The following is a 27,054-nucleotide window of genomic DNA, read 5'->3' on the forward strand; positions in this document are numbered from 1 at the left end:
CATGAAGCAGTGATTGCTTCTTTGAATGTAATAGAGATATACTCTCTTCCTAATGGCTTTTGTTTATGCATTATACTATAGCCACTGTATACATACATCTTACTTATTATATCATATTTACACTGAATGTATTGCTGTTTCTTAAACGCCAAAGCTGATAGGGATGAGAGAGTTCAAAACATTTTAAAATATTGAATTCAACTGTAAGTTAGTGGCATCTATTGAGCACTGGCATCTATCAGTAAGCGCAGATGAATCTCAGTGCTGACACTTTTTGTATAGATTTAAAACTACCATAGCTTTAAATAGAGAAGTCTACCATTAATGGCACCATAACCTTATTAATCTTATTCTGATGTGATAGACCATCCAAAAAGAAGCCTGTATCTTGTTTTCAAGTAGATACAATAAGTGCTCCAGGATGCTAATTTGTAAAGCACTTTATGATCCTTCAGGATGATAGCCAGTGTGCAAAGCAGCATGAAGCAGTTTCTCAGCTGACATAAATCAATGTTATGTTATTAAAACAACTGGAATATATCTGAATTTCATCTGCTCGGGATTTGGCTTCATGTATATTTTATGCTTTAATTGCCAATAGCCAAGAAGTGGAATAACTGAGTAGGTTTAATCATGTTTCTAGGAAACAACTTCATTTAAGTTAATTTAATTTAGAAAGTGTAAAAAACAATTTTCCTGCAAACAATCTTGAAAATGTTGTACCCATCCAGATAACCAAGCTTTGATATGGATCATCATATTAGGTATTCCACAGAATTGTATAGTAATAATAATGCAAATAAAAATTTGCCTTGGATTTGATTATACACATTACTTTTCCTGTTGCTTTCCAAGTGCCTGATCTAACTTGGTTTTGTTTGCTTTGTCATGTTTGTTTTCCATCTGTTCTCCAGACTTTCCAGATTGCTTTATCATAACTGTGATATCTAAATAAATAGTTTGCTTTTTTTCACTTTTCAATCTGAACTCTCCAAAGACAGTTGTTTTTTCTTCATCACTTTTTTCTGTGACTCAAAATTCTATTCATATAGACAATGGAACATGGTGTAAAATTTTTTCCACAGAAAAGTGCCTACCAGCACCCTAGCATACGTCTGAACTAGATAAGACTAGAGAAAGAATGAGGAGATAATGTATAGTAAATGAACACAAGAGGAAGGTTCTGTCTCTGTTCACAGCCAAGTAGACTTGGAAGACTTCATATTGTTTGGTTTGGTTAATTTGTTCTCATTGCTGTAGCATGGCATTTTGTCACATTGCAAAATCTTTTGTGCCTAATGTCTCCTTTTCATTCTTTATCCTCATGCATTTTTCTAATGTCTACCATTGGACCTTGCCCCCCTAAAAGGTCATTGTTGTCCTGCTTTTCTATGATTCAGACATCTGATTTTGATTTTGATTTTTTATTTTTTAATACATTGCTTGAAAGTGATGCAAAATAAATGTGGACTTGTAGTTACTTCCATTGGTGGTATGTCTATGCTTTGGCTCATGAACCCAAACCAAAAGACCAATCTGCATTTTCAAGTTAAACATATCTTCCATTTCAAATTTCTCAGGGGCATGTATCATTGGCCTCATCAGCATTTTTCAGTTCAAGTCCATTTCAATCTTTTCAATTTCACTTTTATAAAGTTTCAACTTAAAAGCACAGAACATCTGATGTTTGTAAAAAGACCGTGGTTTTCCAGAAATAGCTAGTGGTTTTTAACTACTGTCTCAAAGGCCATACTCTTAGGCACTAGATAGCCAAATCAATAGGTGTTACATATATATATAGTGTATATATATATATAATTCATACACCTAGAAGTCTGTTAAAAAATCACATATCTCTGTATCTAGCTGTGACAAAAGTCAGATTGCTACTAATGATTTTAAGAGTTTCCTATGCCAATTCACACAAATTCATGTGTGATTACTAAAAAGTCTGTTGCACGTTCTAATTGCTTCTTTCCTTTCTTTGCTCATGTAATTAGACAAATGGTTTCATGCTTTGAAAATTTAGCCCTGAGGAAATACTTGTTTGAGTTAGCACATGAACAATATTTGCACAGAGCTTCTGGGTCACATGGCTACATTCTCAGCCAGGGGTGCAGTTGTTGCCTCTATATGGGACTTATTTAATAATTAAGCAATATCAGGCCCTGCATTTGGTGCTGGAATTCTGTTTACTTTTATAATGGAAAATTATTGTTTCAAACTTTATTTTCATTTTTGCGTAAAGACAGGAACAAACAACAAATGCCTGGTGTGTTCCACGTTACTCATTATTTCTCTGCCTTTTTTTTTTTTTTTTTTACTTGTAATTTATATAGGGAGTTATTGACATTTGTTTTGAGAGTCAAATCTAATCATTGCCTAGATGCTAAAACAGTTCCAGTAAATCTTGGCTGTTTATATATACTCTAATGGCTGAGCTCAACTAAGTAGTAGAAAGATGGTAAGATTTCATGAATTTCCCTGTGAACAGAGCAGCAGCAACAGATTGGCAGCAATCTGATATTTATTATCTCCATAATGAGGAAAACAAGACAAATTGTAATGGCAGAACTTAGGTTATGGTCAGCATACTACAGCAAAATAAATTATTTTGTGTTATCTGAGTCATGTTTCTAGTCTTTCTACTATGTTGCTACTGTGGAACAACAAAATATACCAGGTGCTACGATTTCATGGTGTTCTGAGAACATTGAGCTACACAAATTTAGAATAAATATGTCAAGTTGTGCACAAATTAGCGGATGGTGGAGATAAGGAAAAAGAGAATAAGGTGTTTTTAAAATACTTCTGCAGTGTTGCTTGCCAGGTCACTGTGACAGGGTTTATTAGTCCCAGATTGTTGATCACTATTCAAATATATACATGTGAACATGCATCACTGAAATAGTTTATGATGTCTGGAAGGATATAAAATGACAAGTGAAATGTTTTGAAAGTCACAAAGTGGGTTAATCGGGGAAAAAAAATCTAGGTGATTCAAATTGATTCATATTTTTCTCTTAAGTACAGCATGCAAAAGCAACTTTTCATCTACATTTGAAGTCTTCATTAAAGCTTCTAAATTTATATTTTCAGCTATATAAGTCAGTGGCTCATAAATTAATTGTAACAATTTAGTATCCATATTTGTTTGTTTATCAAAGTATAAAATAAATGTAGTTGCATGATATGTCATGTTAACATCATCTTAAGGCTTCAGTAAAGACTAGATGGGAGGGTAGGATCACAGTCTTGGGATATCAGTAAAAATAGTTGCAGTTCATTAATGGTCTTCTAACTTTGAAAAATCCTAAAAAAGATTGGATTTTAAATATGTAAAGTTCCATTTGAAGAGATGTATTCTTGAAGATATTTTCCATAGAAATCAATAGAGTTCTGAAAGGTGCCCTCACTCATTCACAGCACAATGATTTGATTTCTGACAGTAAACAAATCGTATGTCATATAAAGAAGAAAACAGTAAGTTTTCTAAAAAAGATAAAAAGCTATGCTAGCTATGAAAAGTTAAAAGATTAATGTCTGGATATATCAAAATAGTCAGAGAGATGGAGATTAAGACTCAAATACTAAAAAACAAAACAAGCAAGCAAAGAAACAGAAGAACAAAGAAAAAGGAGAAACCATGACTGATGATATTTTTAAGCTACCTGCATTCTGTGTGATAGATTGGGTAATGTCATTGTAAACAGAAATAGTAAACTTAATATTTTCAGTAGATGCAATATCCATAAACAGGTCTGAAATCTCATCTTCACACTAGACAATACAGCAACATCCAAGCAATACTTCTTTGTCATTCAGAACGCAATACTTAAAACACATTGGGCAAAAAGTAATGCATTTATTCTGATTGCCCAGAAATTAATGTTTTTATCATTTAAAGTATTTCTTCTAGTGGCATTTCTGCAGCATTATAATAACAAAATAGAATTTTCTTATTTACTGCAAAAAACAACTAATTTGAAGTCCTCCAAATTGCCCAGCAACACTTTTTGTTGTTATTTGCAAACTGACACACATACACATGCATATGGTTGTTCCTTAGCAGGCATGCTCCTACTTAATACATCAGTCATACATTTGACTCTAAAAACTGCAAATTTAAAATCACAAGACTTTTCAAGTTCTATAGGAATAAAACCCTTTAAATATTAACATCAATAAAAATTTATCTTCTTATCAGCAGTATGGTCAAACAACTTAGATTTGCAAAATCAGAAACAATGTCAGCCATGGTTTTCAGTAATCTAGCAGATGTCCATAGACGTATCTGTGAAACCGAGTGTCATGTCCCATTTATGACAAACCACCCCTCTGCGATTAAGATATCAGAGACAGAGACTGATGTACTGTGTCGTAAGAAAACTGTGAACCTCTAGATTTACTCCCCAGTGTTACTAAGAGTCTATTCCTACTGATGAAAAGTCCATATGCTAGTTGTGTAGGTTGAAAGTAAGTTACCTGTGTATGAGTTTTTGTGTTGTACACTAAGAATTTGTTTAGTTTGAATTAACTGCATTTGATACTTTACAGCTATGAGCCTCAGCCCTGGAACATATTAATAAATCTTACAATAGTGTTTGATCAGAAGTTCTCTGATAAGTGTGCAGAGCAGTCTGTATGAATTTCAGTGCCCCAAGGATGGACTGATGCTTGCATGCTTTTATTGGTTACTCATTCACTTTATGCAATGAGATGCTTATCTTTTTTTTTTTTTACAAAACGTGGTATGATGGGTTTGCTTTCCATGTCATGTCAGGAAAAAATAAACTTTACTGGTGCTAAATTTCAAGTTTTCAGTGAAATAATATATCTAATTTAAATTAAGTTTCTTCCAATTACACTGAAAAATTACTTTCCTCTCCTAAACAAAAATAACCTTAGAATTCCCCATTACCACAGTCCCAGAGTGCCAATAGAGCTACTGTTTAAAACACAGCATCTTTTCTGTATATCAAATCATTTACATTCAAAACCAGCCAAACAGCAATATGTATTGATTATCATCCATGCCAAGTTTATAATTAAAGGAATATTAACTACCATGATGGATGTATCTTGTAGCTGAAATTTAATAATACGCCCATGCCTGTAATTAGCATTGGTATTTTGATGGTGTTGTTTTGTGCTGATTATATAGGCAACTTAACAGTTTTACTTCAGAGGGCCCCCCTCGAACTCAAATATTTGTATTTTTCCAATTCTTAAATTGCTGTTAAAAGAGGGAGACAACTGTTATGTCCAAAAAGAAGCTGAAAAAGATTTATATTCTTTTATGCTACATTTGCATTACTAAACATTCACAGAAGAAAAGTCTTGCAAGAAGTTAGCTCTTTTAAAGATAATGCTCAGGTCTTCAAACTACAAAGAGATGACAAATGTAGTGAGAGGCCATTATGGCTAAAATTTTTAGCAAAAATTCCAATTAACTTATTCACAAATTTCATGCTATCATCAGAGTATTCCCAACTGTGATAGGATTCTGCTGTGCGCCTCATTACAGAATGGCTCGGGTTGGAAGGGACCTCAAAGATCATTTACTTCCAACCCCCCTGCTATGGGCAGGGATGCCACCTAATAGATCAGGCTGCCCAAAGCCCCATCCAACCTGTCCTTGAACACCTCCAGGTACAGGGCAACCACAGCTTCTCTGGGGAACCTGCTCCACTGCCTCACCTTCCTCCTAATCTAAATCTCTCCTCTTTTAGTTTAAAGCCATTCCCCCTTGTCCTGTAATTTTCTGCCTGAGTAAAAAGTTGCTCTCCATCTTTTTTATAAGCCCTCCCTTTACATGTTGAAAAGCTGAAATAAGGTCACCCCCTGAGCCTCTTCTCCATGCTGACCAGCCCCAGCTCTCTCAGCTTTTTTATATATCCATGCCAAGTTTATAATTAAAGAAATATTAACTACCATGATGGATGTATCTTGTAGCTGAAATTTAATTATACTCCTCATGCCTGTAATTAGCATTGGTATTTTGATGGTTTTGTTTTGTGATGATTATATAGGCAACTCTAGGCAACTCTCAGCTTTATTATATAGACAACTCTCAGCTTTTTTTCACAGGAGAGGTGCTCTGGCCCTCTAATCAACTTCACAGTCCTCCTCTGGACCTTCTTTAATAAACCCACATCTTTCTTGTGCTGGGGGCCCCAGACCTGGATGCAGGACTCCAAGTGAGGCCTCACAACAGCAGAGCAAAGGGGAACAATCACTTCCCTCCTCCTGCTCACCACTCCTCTTTTGATGCAGTTAGTTAGGGTGCAGTTAGCCTTCTGGGCTTCAAGCACACACTGCTGGCTCATGTCAAAATTTTCACCCACTAAAACTCATAAGTCCCCCTCTACAAATCTGCTCTCAATGAGTTTTTCTCTCAGGGTATACCTATGTTTGGGATTGTTCTGACCCAGGTGCAGCACATTGCACTTAGACTTGAACCTCATTATGTTCACATGGGCCCACTTTTCTAGCTTGTCCAGGTCCCTTTGGATGACATCCCTTCCTTCTGGTTTATTGACTGCACCACTCAGTTTGGTGTGATCTGAAAACCTGCTGAGGCTGCACTCGATCCCTTTGTCTGTTTCATTGATAAAGATAGTAAATGGTACTTGTCCCAGGACAGACCCCTGACAGACCCCAGAGGGACAAGACTCATCACCTGCTTCTACCTGGACATGAAGCTATTGACCACCACTCTCCAGGTGTGACCTTAAAGCTAATTCCTTACCCAGTGAATGGTCTACCCATCAAATCTGTCTCCAATTTGGAGATCAGGATGTTATTTGTCAAAGGTCTTCCTTTTTCAACTGATACAGTCACCATAGAAGGCCAGCAGATTGGTCAGGCACGATTTGACCTTGGTGAAGCCATACTGGCTGTCCTGGATCACCTCCTTGTCTTGCATGTGCCTTGACATGGCTTTATTATCTTTATACTGTGCTGTATGAGATCCAAAATAAAATAAAATGGTTATTCGGAAAATGTCTAATATGCAGTTGTGAGGAAAGCCAAAGCACAAAGGACATACACTTAAATAATCTTGGACAGAAAAACTAGTAGAATGTTTTTTAGCCAGGAACTCAGTGTGGCTAGCTGGATCTAAACCAACTCAGAGCTAAGTTATGGAAACATTTATAGCATTCTCAGGAAAACATTAATCTAAAAAGATAAAGCATTGCAAACAGATTATGTAGTGAGCTTCCTATATCTGATTAGTGTAATAACTAAGCAGGTTTAGCTTAATAATTTCATAATTTGAAAAATATTTTTTTAACCATTACAATTAAGGTGGGAAAAAAGCCTTTACATTCCCTGATCAAAGTGTAAATCATCTCTTGTAAAATTTTCTTTTTCTTCAAAGAAGAAACTTATTTTTCTTGTATGGGGAGTATTTTATAAAATATCACAATAGCATGGAAAATTGACAATGCATAAGATTACCTATATGAGACTACTCTAAAGCTTTTGTTTTCAACCCTATTTTTTCCTGTATCTAAGGGAGGTTAGTGCTTTGCTTTTCTCCAACTAAGAAAATCAAACTTATCATAATGTTTTCATCCTTGTGATTCTTAAAGAAGGGAGAAAATATTTGATTTTCTCAATTTCTCTTATTCTCAAATTCTCTTATTTGAAAGATTTGATGCTGCTTTACCACAAAGTGATTGTAGGCTATTTTCCATTATCGTAATTTGTATATCCTTTGATGTAAAAAAAATGTCAATTAAAATAAAATATTTAACAATAATACTGGTTTCTGACAAATACAGGTTGATATAAATGTGCATGCTTTGCAGAGGGAGCTCAGTGATCTATGTGTCACCCTATTTGTCTGATTCTAAAAGCTCTTCTACTATAATTTTTTCAGCTAGATTGTATGCATGTTTTAGGCATATGATAAAGCTATCCTTTGAATCCACATTTCACATGAATTTCTAGCAATTTACTGAAATTTAATTAATACTGCAAATTAAGGTTTGCCTGACATAGATTTGCCATGCAAATTGTTATTTTGCAGTATAGTAGGGCTGTCAAAAGAAGGTAGCATTGGCTTCAATGCAATTTTCAGTGGATGCATTGTTGTGTGATGTCAGTATTTACTCAAGAAAATGTTTTCCTACACTGAAAGTAAATTGAATGGTCCTACCCAAAGTTTAGTCTTTGGGAATGTAACAGATGGGACCTGAATCTTCCAGCCACAGCTAGAAGTTATTGATGCCATCCTTCAGTATCCACTGATGATTTGTTCTCTTTCTTGCTTTCTTTCCAGCAAATTATTCATTGTTTCATCTCTGTTTAAAATTTTCTGTTTCTTTTGATCACAGGCAATGGACTGGGTATCCGAGTCATAGGTGGAAAAGAAATTCCAGGAAGCAGTGGGGAAACTGGAGCTTACATTGCCAAGATCTTGCCTGGGGGCAATGCAGAGCAGACAGGGAAGCTGATAGAAGGTAAGCTAAATGTACTATAAAAAAGTGGAAACAAGGCAGAATTGCGAATGCAGTAGAATTATTCATACATGTGCATTCTCCCTCACACAACAGATACAATCTTGTGCAAGGGCAGAGGGGTATCTTAGAGCCCCTCTTAAAGCAGAAAAGGACTTATGGAAGGTCCTTGTCTATAGCCAGAGGGAACTGCCATGGTGAACATTGTCTGTGACGGCATGCTGTCTGCACTGGGGGTAAGATGTGGTGAGAGTCCAACTGTATCATGTATATTGTGGATGTGCTATTTTTAAGATCTTTCTTTGGCTCCCTCCATAGAAAAGAGTAGGTCTTTCACAGCTGTGCTAAACTGTGCATTTTCTCAGCAAAGTGGTTGAAGTACCATGCAGGTAACAAGGAGAATGTAGTTATTCAGTATTTCCTTGAGACTGGGCATTTCAAGAAAGAGGATGAGAGGTTAATGCTTATAATTATCTCTACCATTTTGGTTTCTCTTGTCAGGAGATCTTCTGGGAATTGAGGTTTAAAGAACTTGTTTGCTTAACATATGGCTGTATTGTTATCAGTGCATCTTGGTTTTACAATAACTACAGGAGAAATTCAAACACATCAGACCTTTTTTTTTCTGTTCCCATGATGTATTTTGAAGCTTTATTCATATTTCATAGAAAGATGAATAGAATAAAATATTTTTTGTTTCATTCTTCCATCATATATGATCAGTATTGCTTCTGATCTGAACTTTATAAAAGAATTGTAGACTTACATTGGCATTGTAGAATACGTTGGCATAAATTTGGAGCAACTATCAAAATCACTACACTTAATGTGTGGAATTTGACCGCATTGAGTCCCAGAATATAGTTTGCTATTGATATGTTAGATGAGAGAAATAAGGCTTTTTGCAGAAACAACCATTACTGTAGCACAGAAGACAAACACTTCAAACCTAGCTGTCATTTACCTCTTAAATCTCACCTTTATATATAGTTTACTTTTTATGTCATTTTAGGTAGCTATCATAAATCAAGAAAGAATATTTAGCTTCTTCACTTCGGGATATTTTGTTTGTTCTAGTGGAAGTATGGATGGTGCACATCTAATCTCTACACTTCAAAAGTGCTAAAAATCCACTGAGGTCTTCAATCATTCTCATATTGGTTTGTGCAAATCCAAACTGCTAATGTCATTAATATTGCTGATACTGTGTCTGAAAATAGAATCTAGCCTTCCTGGGTAATTGCTGTTTCTCACACCACATACATAAAACTTTGTGTGTCATTATCTGTAAATGACAATTGTTTTATATTAGTAATTTGTATAGTAATCATGAGTCACTTTTTTTTTTTTTTCTGCTGAAATGCTGTGTGACTTCAAATTAGTGAATATACCTAGTCATCAACTAAACATATAATAATGTCATTACAAGTTAATATCGTGACTCATTAGCCTTTCCAAGAACATGATTCACTGGGGGAAAAAAAAAAATAATCAACTTAATTCTTCTAATTCTTAAAACAGAAAACACTGGGTCTGAAAAATCCTGCCAGTAAAGAACAAGGATAGATATACTGTGGTTATGAAGGAAGGCAAAGTCCTACCCACTGCCTGTGTGACTGCATCAGAAATGACACACTTTAAAATACAGATAGCATTCCTTTCCTTAGGGAATAGAAATCCATACAATTTTAGCCTATTTAAATAGCTTTGGAGGAGTCTGTTAATGCTGAAAAGTTTATTTATAGTTCTGACTGGCAAATACCAGTCTTCTTGGTTCTCTCACCTTGAATTGCTTTCAGATGTCAAAAATATCTCTAATTCATCACTCATTGGCATTACAAAAACTGGAGGTGGAAGACTCATTCCACTGAGCTCATCAAGTGCAGGGACTGTGTCAATTTGATAGATGGGTCTGTGCTCCCTCCTGTGTTGACAGAAACAGTTTGGTTATATTCCACCTGGTATATCTACTCAGGAAACAGCATTTCATACTGCCAGCTTTTTTCAGAAACAAAAGAAACTAGAGTAAAGAGCAGAAATAAATTATTAATGTGTGTTACTGACTGTTGCAAATTTGTGGCATGTCCACAGCATTCAATACTCTCATTGGACCATTTTGATAAGCTGACTGGAGAGCCTGAGAACTGGTGAACCATGGGTGTCTTTGTTCCAAGTTTTCAACCATTGAGGCATAATGTGCTTCAATGCTTAAGTCAGCTAATAATCACCAAGATAAAGAGGAGAGTCCTTGGCTTTCTGGTCTCCTTGTGATTCTTGGGGACCTGCATGGTCTGAAAGCAGTCAACAGCAACAATGATACTGATCAGATTTTTTTAATCAGAGGCATAATGTGTCCATATTCATTTTAAAAATATATGCCTCCTTTAAATAATATTTTCTCAAACATAAAAATAGGAAAATCATGTATCATTAAGACAAAAACTCTCGTCATGCAACTATTGAGAATTCAGTTTAATTGAATTCTGCATTTCATAATTCAATAAAAATATTCAATATACCAGGATATTTTAGACTTCTTAATCTTGAAGCTGGTCCAATAGTATCATAATAATGTCTTCCTGATGTGTGTACAGACAATGAAAGATAATGTCACCAATTTAAGCAGTTGTGAAGGTCTGAAGAAGGAAAATGCACTGCCATTTAAGAGTTTTGTGGCAGTTAATAGTGTTCTGACTCTCAGTCTGTATCTTTTGTCACTTGTTTTGATCTTAATTATTAACTACTCCCATTAGGATACAAAAAACGTTACATTTCAAAACACCATGTGAGTCCTCTAAGGAGAGCAACCTGCAGCCTGATGACAGCTACCAAGGGTAGGCCCAAGTACATCCTATGTCATCACCATCAAAGTCTGAATACTGATGATGAGTTCTTAAGTGTAAGTAATACCTTTTAGACTTGGATTCAACAGCTAAGATGAAGCTGATCAGTTTTTCAAATGGGCTGTTTGCCTTCAATTGTGCTGGAAGTTCCCCAGGCCACACAGCCAGTTTTCCTCTAGACTGTATTTTGAATGGCTGGGTCTTTAACTTGAGTATCAGAGCTCTCTCTCATCTTCAGAAATCTGTGCAATCTCTGAACTTTAAGATGCCTTCAGGAAATAAAGCTGAAGTCTCCCCATTAAACTTATCTCTATTTATTTATTATCTCTATTCATGCTCGTTTTCCTTCTTCTACAGAAAGACTTGTGTATTCTTACATATTCAAGTGTCACAATTTCCTTTTGTAAGACCTTTGCTGCACAACTGTCTCTGTGTGTCTAATGGCCTAATATGAGGCCAAAACCTCTAGAATCACACCTCAGAGAAAAAATAAGAGCCTTCTCCTGGACTGTGATGGGAAGCCATGGCCACAGCATCAAAGTCCCTCACAGTTAGTAAGCCAGTATGGGGAAAAAAGGCATAGCTTGCCCCCATATGGCTTTCCACACCAGGACTGATGTATGAGGTGAACAGTATATACCAAAACATGCTGTGACTGGCAGAAAAGAGACACATCTAGACTGATGGGGATTATTCCCCCCCCCCCAGACAGAAAGAGAGAAGAGAAAGGAACAAAGAGCTATTTGGATTACCTCCATGGACTTCAGAGAGCAGCCAAACTTCTCAGTCTCAGTTCTTTAAAGAAGGAGGCAGAACCAGAAAACCCTATTAAAAGTCTGCCATGACCAGAATGCTTTACAGCTCTCCACCATGGGGCAGACCCCACCCACCTCAAGCATCCCATAGCTTTAGGCATCACATTAGAAGAATGTATACAGACAAGTTTCCTTGAAGTCAGAGAATAAACACCCAGGGCCCTATACAGATCCAAGTGCCATTACCACAGCTCTTCATTATTTCCTGGACAGACAAGTTAGTCAAAAAGAAATCTATGATAAAGATAAAAGGACATATAGAGGATGGTAGAAAGAGAAACTCCTGTTAGGTAGAAATCTACTACTATTACTACCACTACTACAACTACTTCTACAACAACTACGACTACTACAAAACCTACAATAATCAGTTGACCACTCAGAAATATGACTGAAATATGAGAGATGCAGAAATACGAGACCCTTATGTAGCACCTTTGAGTCTAGGGGAGCCAGGAGGCAAAAGCTGAAAGACAACCAATAGGCTTACGGTGCACATACAATCCCTTTTGCACAAGAGCACTGTATACAGTCTGCATTGATCACATAGACCATATAAACTGGAAAATATCTCAAGTATTTATGCTACCTACAAAGCTTCCTCTCTGGGGAATGCCAGTAAGGCTAATGAACAGACTAACTAAGGAGATGGCTAACTGAGGGAGATGATTAACTGTACTTTGATTATCTATTATAATAAAGATGTCTCTGGGCATAAGAAATGTTGTATAGAGGCTATAGGAATGTTAGCATCACTGTATAATCTGCAAAGTATTTTCTGGGTTCTGGGCAAAAACATCCTTAAATACAACCAGCTTTCTTACAGGTAAAAGTGCACATTAGCCAACTTCCAGAAGCAGTTTTATCTAATACATGCCTCAGGGATATTCCCTTCATGTGTTTTCAGATAATAATTTTTCAATCATTTCTTTCCAAGATTTTTTTTTTTTTTTTAATGTCTTGCATAAGGCTTATTTTAAAGCATTTTATTTACTTGTATTGCAAACACAGTTTAGGTCCTCTTGGAAGAACAGCAGGACATGCAACTGGATTGTTGACCAGTCAATGAAATGAGCAGAAAGAAATAATTAAGCATGTTTTTTTCTGCAGCTTGTTTGAAACTTTTTGGGGCTAGTTTGGATAGCATCAGGTGTTGAATAAGAAGACCAGACCCATTTTCAGAAGGTCTTTTACAAAGGAAATAGCATATATGATGGCTGTCTACCTTATCAAAACTCTCTCTTGTCATATCATAGACATGCTTGGGATGTTGCTTGGAAAATGGAGTGTGGCTGGAATGGCCATGGGCACCTAAATAGTTGGAAAACCAGAACAGAAGCAGTAAGTTCTTTCCCTACTCCTTTTGCCACACTTCACTCTTACTCCTGAGTAAGGATCAGCTCAAGTTTAACAGTGACTGATCTTGGTCATTCATCAGTGGGGAGAGAGGCAGCAGATTCTTCATAAGTTTTAAGAGACTGTAGTGAGTGCTACTTGCTGTCTAGCCAGCTAAAATTAGAAACACTGATCAGTGCATCACATTGAAAAGAGACTTCCCAGTCTCCATGAAGCTAGGGAAGAGCCAGCGTCACAGAATGACAGAATGACAGAATCACAGAATGGTTGAGGTCGGGAGGGATCTCTGAAGATCATCTAGTCCAACGCCCCTGCCAAGCAGGATCATCCAAAGCACATTATGCAGGATGGCATACAGGCAGGTTTTGAATATCTCCAGAGAAGAAGACTCCAGAACGTCTCTGGGCAACCTGTCCCAGTGCTCTTGTCACCCTCACAGTAAATAAGTGCCTTCTCATATTCAGCCAGAACTTTCTGTGCTTCAGTTTGTGCCCATTGCCTCTTGTCCTGTTGCTGGGCACAACTGAAAAGTCTGGTTCCATCCTCTTGACACCCTCCCTTCAGATATTTATATACAATGATGAGATCTCCCACAGCCTTCACTTTTGCAGGCTAAACAGGCACAGTTCTTTCAGCCTGTCCTTGTACAACAGGTGCTCTGGTCCTCTAATCATTTTAGTAGCCCTCCTCTGGACTTGGTCCAGTAGTTCTATGTCCCTCTTGTACTGGGGAGCCCAGAACTAGAAACAATACTCCAGCTGTGGCCTCACTAGGGATCTCTTTGTGTCCCTCTGGTAATTACACTCCAGGCAGAAAGTAGATAGCATGATGAAGCTGGAAGACAATGAGAAGAAATTAAAAGGAACAAAAGAAGGGAAGGAAAAATTCTCAGAAAACTTTGAATTGTCTTAAATTAACAAAAACAGTCCTCCTGTCCTACACTCCCATTTTTGACTGCTTAAATTTATAACTGCACTGGAGGAAACAGAGAATTAACTTTTAGTTAGTCCTAGTGATCTATTGTGCTGTCCATGCTTATTCTGTGAGCTTAGAAGAGAGGAGAGCTTGCTCTCTACTTATCATCTGCCCTACAGGCTCAGGTTTATTTGTCCAAGCAGTGATTAACTTTATCAAAGAAGGTGTGCACACAATAATGGGCAATGCCATAGCTAGATTGAAAGCTTTTCCCTAAAGCTCTTCAGAAAGGACTTAATCTAAACAAACCCCCTAACTGCCCACAACCAGCTATCAGCTGTAAACCTTTATTTGCAAAGTTGTGTTCCTCTTGTCGATGTATCTCATTCTGCCTTGTACTTCTTGCAAATAAGTAATAAATAATTAATGTGCAATGTTGTTCTTAGGTGTGGGCATTCAGGTTTTAGGAAAATTATTTAGAAATTAATTCTTTATAAAGTCAATGTCTATTTTAAAAGATACTTTGGTTGAAAGGACACCTCAACTAAGTGCATCATTTAGACGTTGCAGTTAGCTTTACATCTGTTAGAATGAAGCAAGGAAGAATTCCTTCTCCCTCTGGTTTAGCCATTTTATGTGCAGTCCCACTGACAATGCACTCAATTCTGTTCTTGATAATGTACGAAGGCAGGTGTAGTGACAGTTTCATTTGGCCATTTGCTCAGATATAAGAAGGAAAACACACTAAGAATCATCAGAAAGAAAGAGAATTGTTTCAGCACCTGTGCAGGGCTTACTGCTGTATGGGGGAGGGGGGAAAGCAATGTACTATGAATGTTTGACATGGAAATCTGTGAGTGCTAGTTTATGATCCTGATCACTGTCCACAGATTTATTTACTTAATCTGTTTGAGACAGTAGAAACACACTTAGAAAAATAAGATTTTTTCCATGCCTCCCAGTAAAAGTCATCTAGTTTATGGAGTTTTAGTTTAATTTTACAGTATCAGACTGATATAACTGGAATTTTGCAAGAAAACATATTGTATACCTAGAATACTTGTTTTAATAAGCTAAAGCAGATAATATGAGTTTGTAAAGTCTCTGACCAGATCTACAATTGCTCTATGTTTAACTTCCCTGCAGTAAAAATCAACACTGAATATAGCTATTAGATAATAACTTGCATCAAGGAAGTAATTGAATGGCTAGTTCTTGTATAGACTGAACTTTCATGATCTAAAATCAATCTAAAATCTAAAGCAAAATATAAAAAATATAAAAAACTTACTGGGCACTCATAACATTTTTTAAGCTATGAGAAGAAATCATTGCATTTATATATATTAGGAACAGTAAAGTCCTGGCCTCTTGCATTAGAAGAGTTCCGGAATTTTAACTCCTGCTTTTAGCCCTGTTAAACTAGTATAGATCATACTTTCTCTGTGTTCAAGAGTCTGAAAATGTCTTGAACAACTAGTTGTTGCTGAAAATCAATATTGCTGGAAAAGCGCTGTCATAAAAATTGCTCCAAGAAATTGTATTCTTAAAAAACAAATAAATTTAATGATAATATCTCTTTAGGGAGTTTCTGTTTAGTTTTAAATAGTTAAGTCTGATTTATAGAGATAAGCAAAATAACCTGGTTGCTTCAAGCAGGGAGTAGCCCCAGACACAGTGACTAAACAATCCAGGGATAATGAAGAGGAGAACAAAAATAAAGGTCAGGCTACAGGTATTTGTCAGAAGGTTTGTAACAAAAATTATGGAAGATTACTGTTGCAAATGCCATTAGAGGTATAACTAACATTTCACTAAGATCATATTAGAAAGTACTTGTATTTGTTGTAAAGTACTCACATAGAGCTACGGAGCTAGCATATTAGAGTTATCAGGCACACTGTTTTTGATAGCTGGTTATTATCAGGGCTTTGATAGATAGTCCAAGTTAGGGAGAAAATCCACTCACTTCTTGGAAATAGTCCACATTCCATCCAAAGAATGTACATGAATCCCTGTTCCTCAGAACACAGTGGAAACAACAGTGGGCAGCCTTATCACATTACAAAAAAAAAAAAAAAAAAAAAAAAAAAAAAAAGATTAAAAAATATTAGAAAATAGTAAAAAAGGATTTCGGGATTTAATTTAAACCTTGGTGCAAGTACATGATAACAAAACATTTCCAATTTTGAAATTTCTCATTCCAATCATTTTTGTTGCAAAAAGATGTCCAAATACTTTTTTCCCCAGAAAAATAGTAAACTCTGCAAATTTCCTATGCAGACTGTAAAACATTTGATCCAAAACTCATTGAAATCTGTACTATTTCTAGTGGTTTGTAATGGGAATATGCATCAGATCTGAAATTAATAAAAAACTGTATGCTACATTTATAAATACAGCAGCAAGCATAATTCTATTAAGATATCTGGGCTTTATGCTGCAGTTGAAAATTTCTGCAATTACACTGTCGATCCATTAATATGTTCCGGGTAACTTTTCAGAATGTTTTTGTCAGGTACTTAAATCTCATAATTTTTGGAAAAATGTAATTTGTCTCTGTATTTGGGTCATTGTGGGGCTACAGTAATAACATTAACAGTGTGATTACAAAATACAGAGCTTCAGAATTACATCCAACTCAATAAGAAAGTAATAATCTTAATAGCCATTTGCTTTTGATATTGGAGATCGGATTTCACACACAATACATGGTAGAGTGACTATCTTTAGGTCAGCAAGTCATGACATTTTCTTTCCTTAGGTGTAAGAGCAGGAACAAACTAGAATATAAAAGGTAAAAAATCTTGAAAAAGAGATTTCAGACTGATGATCTTGGCGTTTGCCATATGTGGGAAACAACTAATTTCACTGGGTCTAAGCTCTGCTTAAGTCTCCGAGAGGACACAGTGTATGTGGAGTGTTTCACATTGTATTAGAAACATGTAGATTTTAAGAATATTTCCTAGTCATCACATACAAATCAAGATGATTTGGCTCCTTTTATTGAAAAGGCAATTTCACTACCTGCCAAGGGAATAGGAAACCTCGATTCTGGGCCTTTCTCAGCTCAGCTGACATTCAGCTGCTCAGATACTCTGCTTCTAATGAGAGCTGCACTTGCATTGGAGCTGCTTACTTGAATTGGAGCTGCTTACCATTAAATTCCATTTAAAGTGGGCAACTGGATCCATTTTATTTTGTACTGGATCTTGTTTTCCATTTTGCAGATGGTCTGTTTCAAACCCATTAACCCTATTATTTAGCATGATAGTTAAGGCACTTTCTGGTAAAGTTCTACTTCTTTGCCTTGATTTTTGTTCCATTGAAAATTATTTTTAAAACCTTCATTTATAACCTTCAATTATAATTCTCTATTAAAATTAGTCCCCTCTTTGTTTATGCATATATTTTTAAAAATTTTACTGTGTTACTAAATCCCCTCTGGTCAGTTCAACCCAAGATATAAGATTTTAATTCTAGACCCTCACCTGTAAATTTCCCAGGGAAGGAACACCCTCTTTAAATTCATTGTGATGTGTACATATGATCAAGTGCTTCAATAACAGAGAATGGGAAAGAAAGATGAAATCTGTATTGTTATGCTAGTGGTTATTATGAAGGCTTTATAAATAGTGTAATATGTAGAATTCCCTTTTAGTCTTAATAAAATACACATATAATAAATAAAATAAAACAATAAAAACAAAATAGTAAAATGGCGACTTGTTCTTTACTGAGTGTCAGCTTGCTGATAACCCCTATGTTCCATTCCTGTGAGAAGGCTTCCTGTTGTACTTGGTATTTAATGTGCAGATATAAAAGAAAATGTGGCAGTCACGTTCTTGGCAAATATCATGGAAGTCCTTGAATCCTCATTTAAAAATCCTAGTGCGGAATTTAACATCCATTATTGATTATTTATAACAATATTAATTTCAAGTCTAGCCATTTTTGAATACATTTCTCCATGTAAGGATAGCTTATGTATTTTGAAAGTCTGAAAGCTAATGTAGTCTTCATTAAAAGTATGAATATACAAAAAGATTCAAAGGCATTCTAATTATGTTGCTTAAGCCCAAATTCTTGCATATTTCCCAGTAAATCCATGCAAATTCTCCTGCAGTTTATTTCATTGCTTTCACTCATCACGACAGATAATACATGTACATTAAATTATGTGCTGGGGAAAAAGTTACATGTCTACTTTCCATATGAAATGTCATAACATTATTGCCTTCAGTAAATAAGGTTCTTGCATGAAAATAAACAAAACATCGCCAATTGATATGTCTTAGCTGAATTATAGTTGATCTGAACTACATTGCCATTTGTACCAAACTGCACAGTTGTAGGCTGAGTTTAATAATTCCCCTGAAACAGAATGCCATATATTGTTAGAAATGTTTAAGTCTGAACAGGGGAACAAATACATTAAAATGTTCACTGGAAGGGTGCTCTAGATAAAACAGTGAACTGTTATTTTTCTTGCTGATTATGGCTGTAGCTTTCTCAAAGACATGTCTCTTCATGATTTATAGCTATAAAGTACGTTATAACATCTTTCCCAGTAAATAGATAATCCCCTGAATTTGACAGATGAAAACATTTGCACTGTGAAGTCTGGTTTTAAGTTGTTCCATTGCAAAATTTCCTGTTTTTGCATTAATACAGAAATGTTTTGTATTGATACAATAATATTTTTTAAATCATGATTATACTTCTAGTTTGGCTGCCATGTTTCACAACGCTGATAATGTGAAAAAAGATTGGTCACTATTCTCTCCTTTGTGCAACATTAACATAACAAATGGCAATGAGAGATGTACCACACATACCCCCCACGCTACACTTTTTTCAGTGACAGTGTTCAGTTCTCAGGTGTGATAAGATAAATCAAAAGAAATAGTCAGAAAACAATTATTTTTATGTGAGGGGATTCATAGGACTAACTCTGAGGATACTTTACAGGGTAACTAGTTAGAACTGTATTATCTATAGATTTAAATTTGATATTGGGTAAATATTGAAAATATTTTACACTTTAATATTATTTTTTAATTTTTAATTTTAATTTTTAATTAAATTTTAAGTAGCTTAACCATTTAATAAAGCTTTTATTAAAACTGTATTGTAGAGAAAAAAACAAACAAACATGAATTTTGAGAACATCCAGAATTAACTACTGTGACATTGGCTTCTCTCATTCAGTATTGCCACATGACATAAAATTAAAACAAGAACTGTTATATTCCAGTCTTCACTCTTTGGTGATTTCCTTTTGGTGATTTTCCTCTTCAACATCTCAAGTCAATACTATTCATAAGTTGTTAACTGTCATTTTCCTAGGAATGAATATTACAATGTGCCAAGGAAAAGTCAGAGGTGCTGAGCAGTTTCTCCCCTAGCTGACGTGAACAGGAAATGCAGGAGCTCAGTGCGTTACTTCTTGCTTGTTGACCTTGTACTTTTTTTTTTTTTTTTTCTTCTAGCATTGTTGCACACGTCCCTGTTATTCCCAAAACCACCAAGTTGCAAAACAGTAAATTTCTTTAAAATTATTTCCAGTGAAACTGTAAATCACTCTAGCCAATTGTAGGACTGGGATGCTCATTTCAGCTAAACTTTCTATTAATGACATCTCTGAGCAGGGTGTAGATTTTCTCAAAGTGGGAGTGAGGAAATGACTCTCTCCCGGTTACTAAACTAAAAGTATGATATATAACTTAAAGTTTGGTTTAGCATGAAGTGATATATGTGGTGTGGAGGCAAATTGGTATCACTAGGCATGTGATAGAAGTTTGAATAATACAATCTGACCTGGAAAAGATGTGAAAAAAGTGGCTGATTCCTAACATTAAGGAAATACAGAGAAAATGTTTTGTATTTTTGATGATAAAGGCCGCTAATAATGCACAAAAATACCAAGTCTGCAGTTCTATGTGTGCTTATGAATGCTGAGAATAATCCTACTGAAATATATAAATTATTTGATTTAATAATACTGTTCTTTGATCTAAAGTGAGTTTTATCCAACTACCTATGTAATTTTATGTCCATACCTTTAAGTTATAGCTGCAAGGGGCATTTTCCTGGGGACTCATTGCTGCCAATCTAAAAGGATATGCTAATAGCTGAGAAGTATGGAGTGTTAAAAAAGTCAGTACAGCCTTAAAGATGATGAAAGTAGTTTTTCTGAAGAGAAAGAGCTGTAGAATCTTGTAGCAGTAGTGCTTGTACCACAGATGTTCCTTAGTCTTTGAAGTGTAAAGGAATTTCTGTTTTGTTGTTTTAAAAAATCTATTCCTAAAAGGCCGTCAGGAATAAAGTAGAGGTCCAAACATAGACATCTACAGAAAGAAACTGGCAATTACAGTCAAAGAGAAGGGGTCTGGATTATTCTTACATGTTTACTTGTGTCACTTTACTGCTCCAAGGTCATGAAGAACTGTGTCTGGACCAAGCTTCTATAGATCTATACCCAGACTGATTTTAGTACTGGCCCTGTTGCTATATAAGGATTAGGTTTTCCAGAAGCACCATGGGGTCTAAGGTCACGCGTCCTTCTGAGCACTTCTCACCAGGGCTAGAAGACTCCTAACAACTGCCGTTTTGTGCCACGGCACGACTGTGCCCAATTGTGGTGCTTTGGCCCAGGTTTACAAGCTTATCTGCGGTTCATATGAGACAGGCCAGAATACAAACACATAATAAATTGGGATGGTCCCATGTTGGAGGGCTAGACTGCAAGTCATCTACATAATGGCAGGCACAAGGCACTGAAGAACAGGCAGGGCTACATAGGATGTTAAGGGATGATCTGGTTAGTGCCAAAGCAAAGGATTTCTAGATCTGTGTGGAAAGCAATGTGGTGAAAAGCAATCTCCTACGTTCTTCTGTTCCTCATTAGAATCTATTTACACAGGAAAGTTAGACAAGTACCATTTATCTGCCCAAATGCAATGACAGAGCCATTTAGTGGTTCTGACCAGTCATCTAAATGAATAGAAGGCTTGATTATTGCTTCATTACTACATCATATGCTGTACAAAACCCCATTAAATTAACCTTTGAGATGACACAGTGACAGGAAATGAGTCATTCAAAGCAATGTGCATCAGTGTGTGAGCATTGAGCTTGCTAAATTACTTCTGTCATTTTGTGGGTGGAGTGGAATCAATCCATACCATTCATACATTTGCTGCTCATATACACAGTTTGGGGACTACTAAATGGAAATAAGCATTGACTTACATCTAAATACAACAAAGTTTTGTATTATGTTTACTGATTATATTTTCCAAATGGATCTGAAGAGATCAGAAAGAATTGAGATGTTCTGAGATGTGTATGAAAGCAAGTGTGAAAGGAAACAAAATTCTTGGCAAGGACTTTAATGACTGGTGCTAATGGAGAAGCAGAAACAGTTTTAATCTTAGATAATGCTAAAATAAAAAAAGAGAATTTTTCATCTTCTTATTCACAGATCACTATACTGTTCCTTGATGTACTGGGCTACTTCAGTGATAGTAATAGGTCTGCAATTCGTGTAGTGGAAGCTGACTGATTAATTTAAAAGTAGGGGCTCTATTCTGATTGAGTAGCTGTAGAGATCATGAGAAAAAAAAAAAAAAAAAAAAAAAAAAAAAAAAGAAGGAAAACAACAACAACAACAACAAAACACTTCTCAATGTTTAAGAAAGAGCAAAACTCCAAAGAATGAACTGGAAATACCTTCAAGTGCAACGGTGACCTTTGTTGAATGCGATGCAAACAGGATAGTAGATTTGATAAAAACAGCTTTAAACACAGAAGCTAAAGCACACCCTTCCCTGTCTGGATAGTGATACACGTCGACAAGCTGCAGTGTTGTTTCAGAGGTCCTGCCTCTGAAGCAAGACTCTGATCTAAGAGAGTACCTGACAGCTATTAGCAGATAAACGCTTGTCTCTGCTGCCTACACTTTCCATATATATGGAAAAATTTGGCGCCACCTAATGGACAACCCCCAGCCTCCCGAATTTCAAATGTATGAAACTACAGAAATGCTTTTGCAAGGAAATTATAAAGGCCTGTTTATCCCCACAGGTATAAAATATTTTCTGCATTTCTTAGTTTTACATTTATGAATATCTGCTTTGATTTCAGCAGCAGTACCACACATGAAGTCAAATTACTCAGGGATCTGATGTGTTTGCAGGTCAAATTTATCTAGCTCTTTTGTCAAATTGAGACAGATTATTCTAGAGTACTCCTCAAACAAGTTTACTGCTGAAGCTCCTTAAACATAGATACATCTTGTAGTATAAATCGAGACTTTGTAGACAAAGCATTGTTTTAGCCGGTGGGGTTTATATCAGCATGTTTACACTTAATAAGTACCTTAAAGGAGTTGGACTATACCACCACAAATACAAAGACTGATATAGTGAACAATACTGCAAACTACTGTTTGTCCTACAAAAGATGTTAGTTTGGAAACCTGTATTTCAGAAAGAAAAATAGGTATTCATGCAGACATCAAAAAACAAAACAAACAAACAAACAAAAATATCTGGTTATGATCAGACTAACCAACTAGCATGTCCCAGAAACAGTAGATTAAACACATATATCTGTGTATATCGATATATATGTATGTATGCATGTGTGGCTATGAATATTTTTACGCACACACAGACACATATATAGTCATACATATGATTTTATATATGAGTATGATGTAGAACATGACACAGGAACACCTTATGTGAGTGTGCAACATCTTGTACTTATTAATCCATGGGGATTTTTCTTGCATACTCATGTCTAGTCTGGCCTTAGACTTCAAGCATAATGGTACTCCACAAATCATATGTTGTGCGATTCTGTATCTCCTTCTGTTTGTTTGAGCCTGACTTTCTGTTATGCATAATCCCCAGCTAGACTCTGACATTAGGAATAGAATTATAATTTGGACATCAAGTCCAGTTATCAACTGCCACTGAACTCAGTGGAAAAACAAGTAAAATCATGCTCAGTTTGGTTAAATTCAATTTGTAAAAGCACATGCTTTGAGGAGGTGCATATGTGAATTAAATAAGTTTCCATCTGCAGTTTGTGTTTATAGTTTTTCAGGACACATTATGGGTTTGGTTCTTTTCATGGGCTGGTGAAGAAAAAGGTATAGAGTAGCTATGGTAGTAGATTTAGGAGCGGTCTTTCAGGTCTCTAGGTAATCGGCAAAGAAGAATTTCTTCTTTGGCAATTATATTTCTATTGCCTTTGAGCTATTGGAATGAACTGGGAAAAGTGATTTTCTTAATATTCTTTTCTTCTAAAAATTTTATATATATTCAAGAAAATATTTATTACCATCTGTTAAAAAAAAAGGATGAATATAGATCATTAATTTTAGAGAAAATAATTATGAGCTTTGGTGAAGATAAAGGAATGCCTTTGAAATGCTGATGAGTTGATAGACAATTTAGCAATTTCTTGAATTCTTTTTACCTATTGCTCAAACTCTTTCATCTTTAAAGCATGCAGTATCACTTGCACTTTACTCTTTTATTATCTTCAGTATGTTGTTTGGATTTTTAGGCTCAGCTGGCATTTTTTACTGCATGCTTATATTTACCTTATTTACATCTATTGTTACATAACTGATTCATAATGTTTCACAGCTGTAATTGTTCAGCTTGGGGGAGAGGTTGTTTTTTCCTAATTTTTCTTTAGAAGAAAGAAAATAAGTAATTTTTATTCATAAATACAACATCTATTTTTCTTCCTTTTGCTGGGAAAGGATATTTAATGGTCTGATATAAAGGGTCACACATGGTTATTTTGCTTTGTTACATTGTTTGAAAGCAATAAATTTAATATCTCAGTTCTGGGAAAAATATTTTAACCTGTACAATAACTTTGATGAAATGAAAGCAGTCTTAAAGGATTAAGTAGTGAAATGAACAAGCTCATGTGTCTTTGTTGATCTACACTACACATTTGAGCTTGACCCTACAGAGTTGAAGTGTCAATTTAACATATTTGTCAGTTTAATAATTACACCCAGTATCTCACTTGGGACATGCTTTTCAAGAATAAGCCATTGAAATACCCAACAAAGCTAAAGGGAGATTCAGTGCTGAGAATTCAATAAGAGTTTGGTATCTATACATGGGTTTGATGCATAATTAAGACACGCAAGTATGGAGAAATGGGGCCTGGAGGTTGCCGTAAGGCTAGTGTAGTTGCTAGGTTAAGACTGCCAGAGCATCAAAAGAGACAGGCCTGTTACTGCTGTTGCTTCAGCACAGGATGGTGCCTGTATAGGCAGTTTTTTGCTACACAGTGGTGGAAACAGCATGACAGGCACTTGCACACTGCTCTCTCAGCACCATCCAGGCTGCAAGCTTATCCTTTCATCTCCTTTCCTGACCTTACCCAACCACAGATTCCTCACCTAACTCCTCATCCTTTGGCCCAGGAAGTCTCAAGATAGATCTCATAGGCTATATTATTCCCTAAAAGTTTTAATATACTTTGTTACTTTAGGAGAAAAGCTCTAAAGTGCGTGCCTTCAGAAGAGTTGAAAATGAGTTCTTAAACTACCAGTACTGTTTTGCCTTTTACTTGTTGTCAACCACAAGCAGGGCCTCGTGGTGTCTGTTCTCATCCCCCAGGTAACAGCAGCTTCTCCCTTGCTTTCTCCAGAAGGCTGTGAATAATATGCCTATAATATTATTTCATAATATTTCTAGGCCTAAAGATACTATGTGTTACCATACTCTTGTTCTGATTGTTTTCCTGATGTGTACACACTCAATTAATTCAGTGTGTTAATGATGATCACAAGAAGCACACAAATATGCAGGGAATGGCTGACAAGAGAACATTAGTTTTGGTGTAGATAATGAGAAGAAATAGAAGTTGCTAGTAATCAGCATGCGTGCCAAAGCTAGTATGAAGTTGCCCTTAACTTTATGGATTTAAAATAAAGAAATAAATACCACCAGATTGCTAAAGCCAGCAAGCGCTGAATGCATAATTGATTGGTCTGACTGCTTTCTCTTTAGTTGCCCTCTAGCTTGTCACAGGTGGGACAATGAATGTCCGCCTGTATAAGATGTGGGTACAGGGCTCTGTCTGAGACTGAAGGAGGGCAGAGTAAGGGCTCTGCCCAGTTCTCTCAAGTTTGCTCACTCATGGATCAGTACCACATTCAACCAGGACTCAACTTCCCTTCTAGTCCCTGCTGCCTGAGAAGATCCAGCAGGTCATCATGCAACCTGCTGCTATGCTGCTGCTTGCAGGTGCCTACCTCAGGCATCCACAGCCATAGTCTGTTGGCATCCCTGGCACTAGTCTCCATCCATCTTCTGAATCTCCAGGGCCTTCCATACTTTCCAGATCTCTCCTCCACCCAGGATCTTCACTTTCTTCTTTCCAGGCACCCTTCTTTCCAAAGATGCTTACATTTTGGGAGCACTTCTTTTCAGTACCCTTTCTTATTTCTAAATCCACTAGCCCCTGGTTTTCTCAATCAAAATAGCCAAAGTGCAGGACTACACAGTGTGATCAGTCCACTAAGCCAATTCTCATGTTAACTAGAGGACTCAGGAAGGGTCACTTTTCTTTAGTCCAGGTGTTCTCAGTATTTCAAGCCAGACCATATTGGTTGCAGTTAGCAAGTAGCAAGCTTCTGCTTGAGTTCAAAAGTTCAGTTTCATTCACCCCCACACACATGCACCCAATTATCTACTTCCTGTCAGCAATCACAATTTAAACTTTTTTTTTTTTTTTTCTCCATGATAATACTTTTTCTAGTTCTATTAGAACCAGAAAAAAATATATATATCATACAAGTTCCTTCCAAGAAACTTCAGATATATGGGATTTGCTATTGAAATTATTTTTGCAAAGTTTCCATGGAGAAGAAACTTACGTAAATGTCAAAAATGTACACCAGATCTCTCCTGGGAATAATGTAAATCCAACTTTTGAATGAGACTTTGTCAGCAGTAGAAAAACCTACCAGGATGGATAGCCAATTGGAAAAATACTTGTGTTTCTTTTATTATTTTACTCCTTTTCTGGAGGAGATTTTCTCCTACCCCTATCCCACATGGAGTTAATTACTTCATCTTCACAGATTACTTTTTTTATTTTTGCCTAGATCCTGTTTCTTATATCAAGTTCTTCTAATATCAATCTTTGACCTGAGTTCCAAAAGCTCATTATAACATTAAAAAAAAAAAAAAAAAAAAACCTACAACAACAACAACAAAAAAACACAACTTATTATAATATAACAGCTCCAGTAAAGGCAATAGTGCCCATTTTTAAAATCTTATGTGAGTACCCATATAAGTTGATTAGGTATGTAGATGCCAGATAACCACATCACATTTTGAATGTGCAGTATAGCTTCAGTAATTGTGCACTGAAATTTCTTTAAGAGATTTCTACAGAGAATGGCATAACCATTGGCCTAATCCTGTAACATTTCTTCACCAGGCTATTTCTTCCTTCATGCATGAATTTTACACTTATTACAATGGACCTATTTGTGAGAATAATGCTGCTTTATTGATCAAGTACTGCAGATCAAATTTATGCAGAGAGATTTTGAAAAAACAGTAACTTCATGTGGCAAGTACAAGTATATTGGAAATGTTT

The 27,054-nt window shown here is 36.0% G+C and overlaps 1 protein-coding gene across 13 annotated transcripts in view; it reads left to right on the forward strand.

The window, feature by feature from the left end:
* Positions 1-27,054, forward strand: part of PCLO (piccolo presynaptic cytomatrix protein) — a 367,791-nt gene that overhangs the window by 234,208 nt on the left and 106,529 nt on the right. For all 13 annotated transcript variants that reach the window (XM_035332179.1, XM_035332170.1, XM_035332186.1 and 10 more), the window contains exon 10: positions 8,346-8,471. In XM_035332179.1, the coding sequence (XP_035188070.1) occupies positions 8,346-8,471 (126 nt within the window). The remainder of the gene's footprint in view (positions 1-8,345; positions 8,472-27,054) is intronic.

Source organism: Oxyura jamaicensis, chromosome 1, assembly GCF_011077185.1.
Source record: "Oxyura jamaicensis isolate SHBP4307 breed ruddy duck chromosome 1, BPBGC_Ojam_1.0, whole genome shotgun sequence".
Lineage (NCBI taxonomy): Eukaryota > Metazoa > Chordata > Aves > Anseriformes > Anatidae > Oxyura > Oxyura jamaicensis.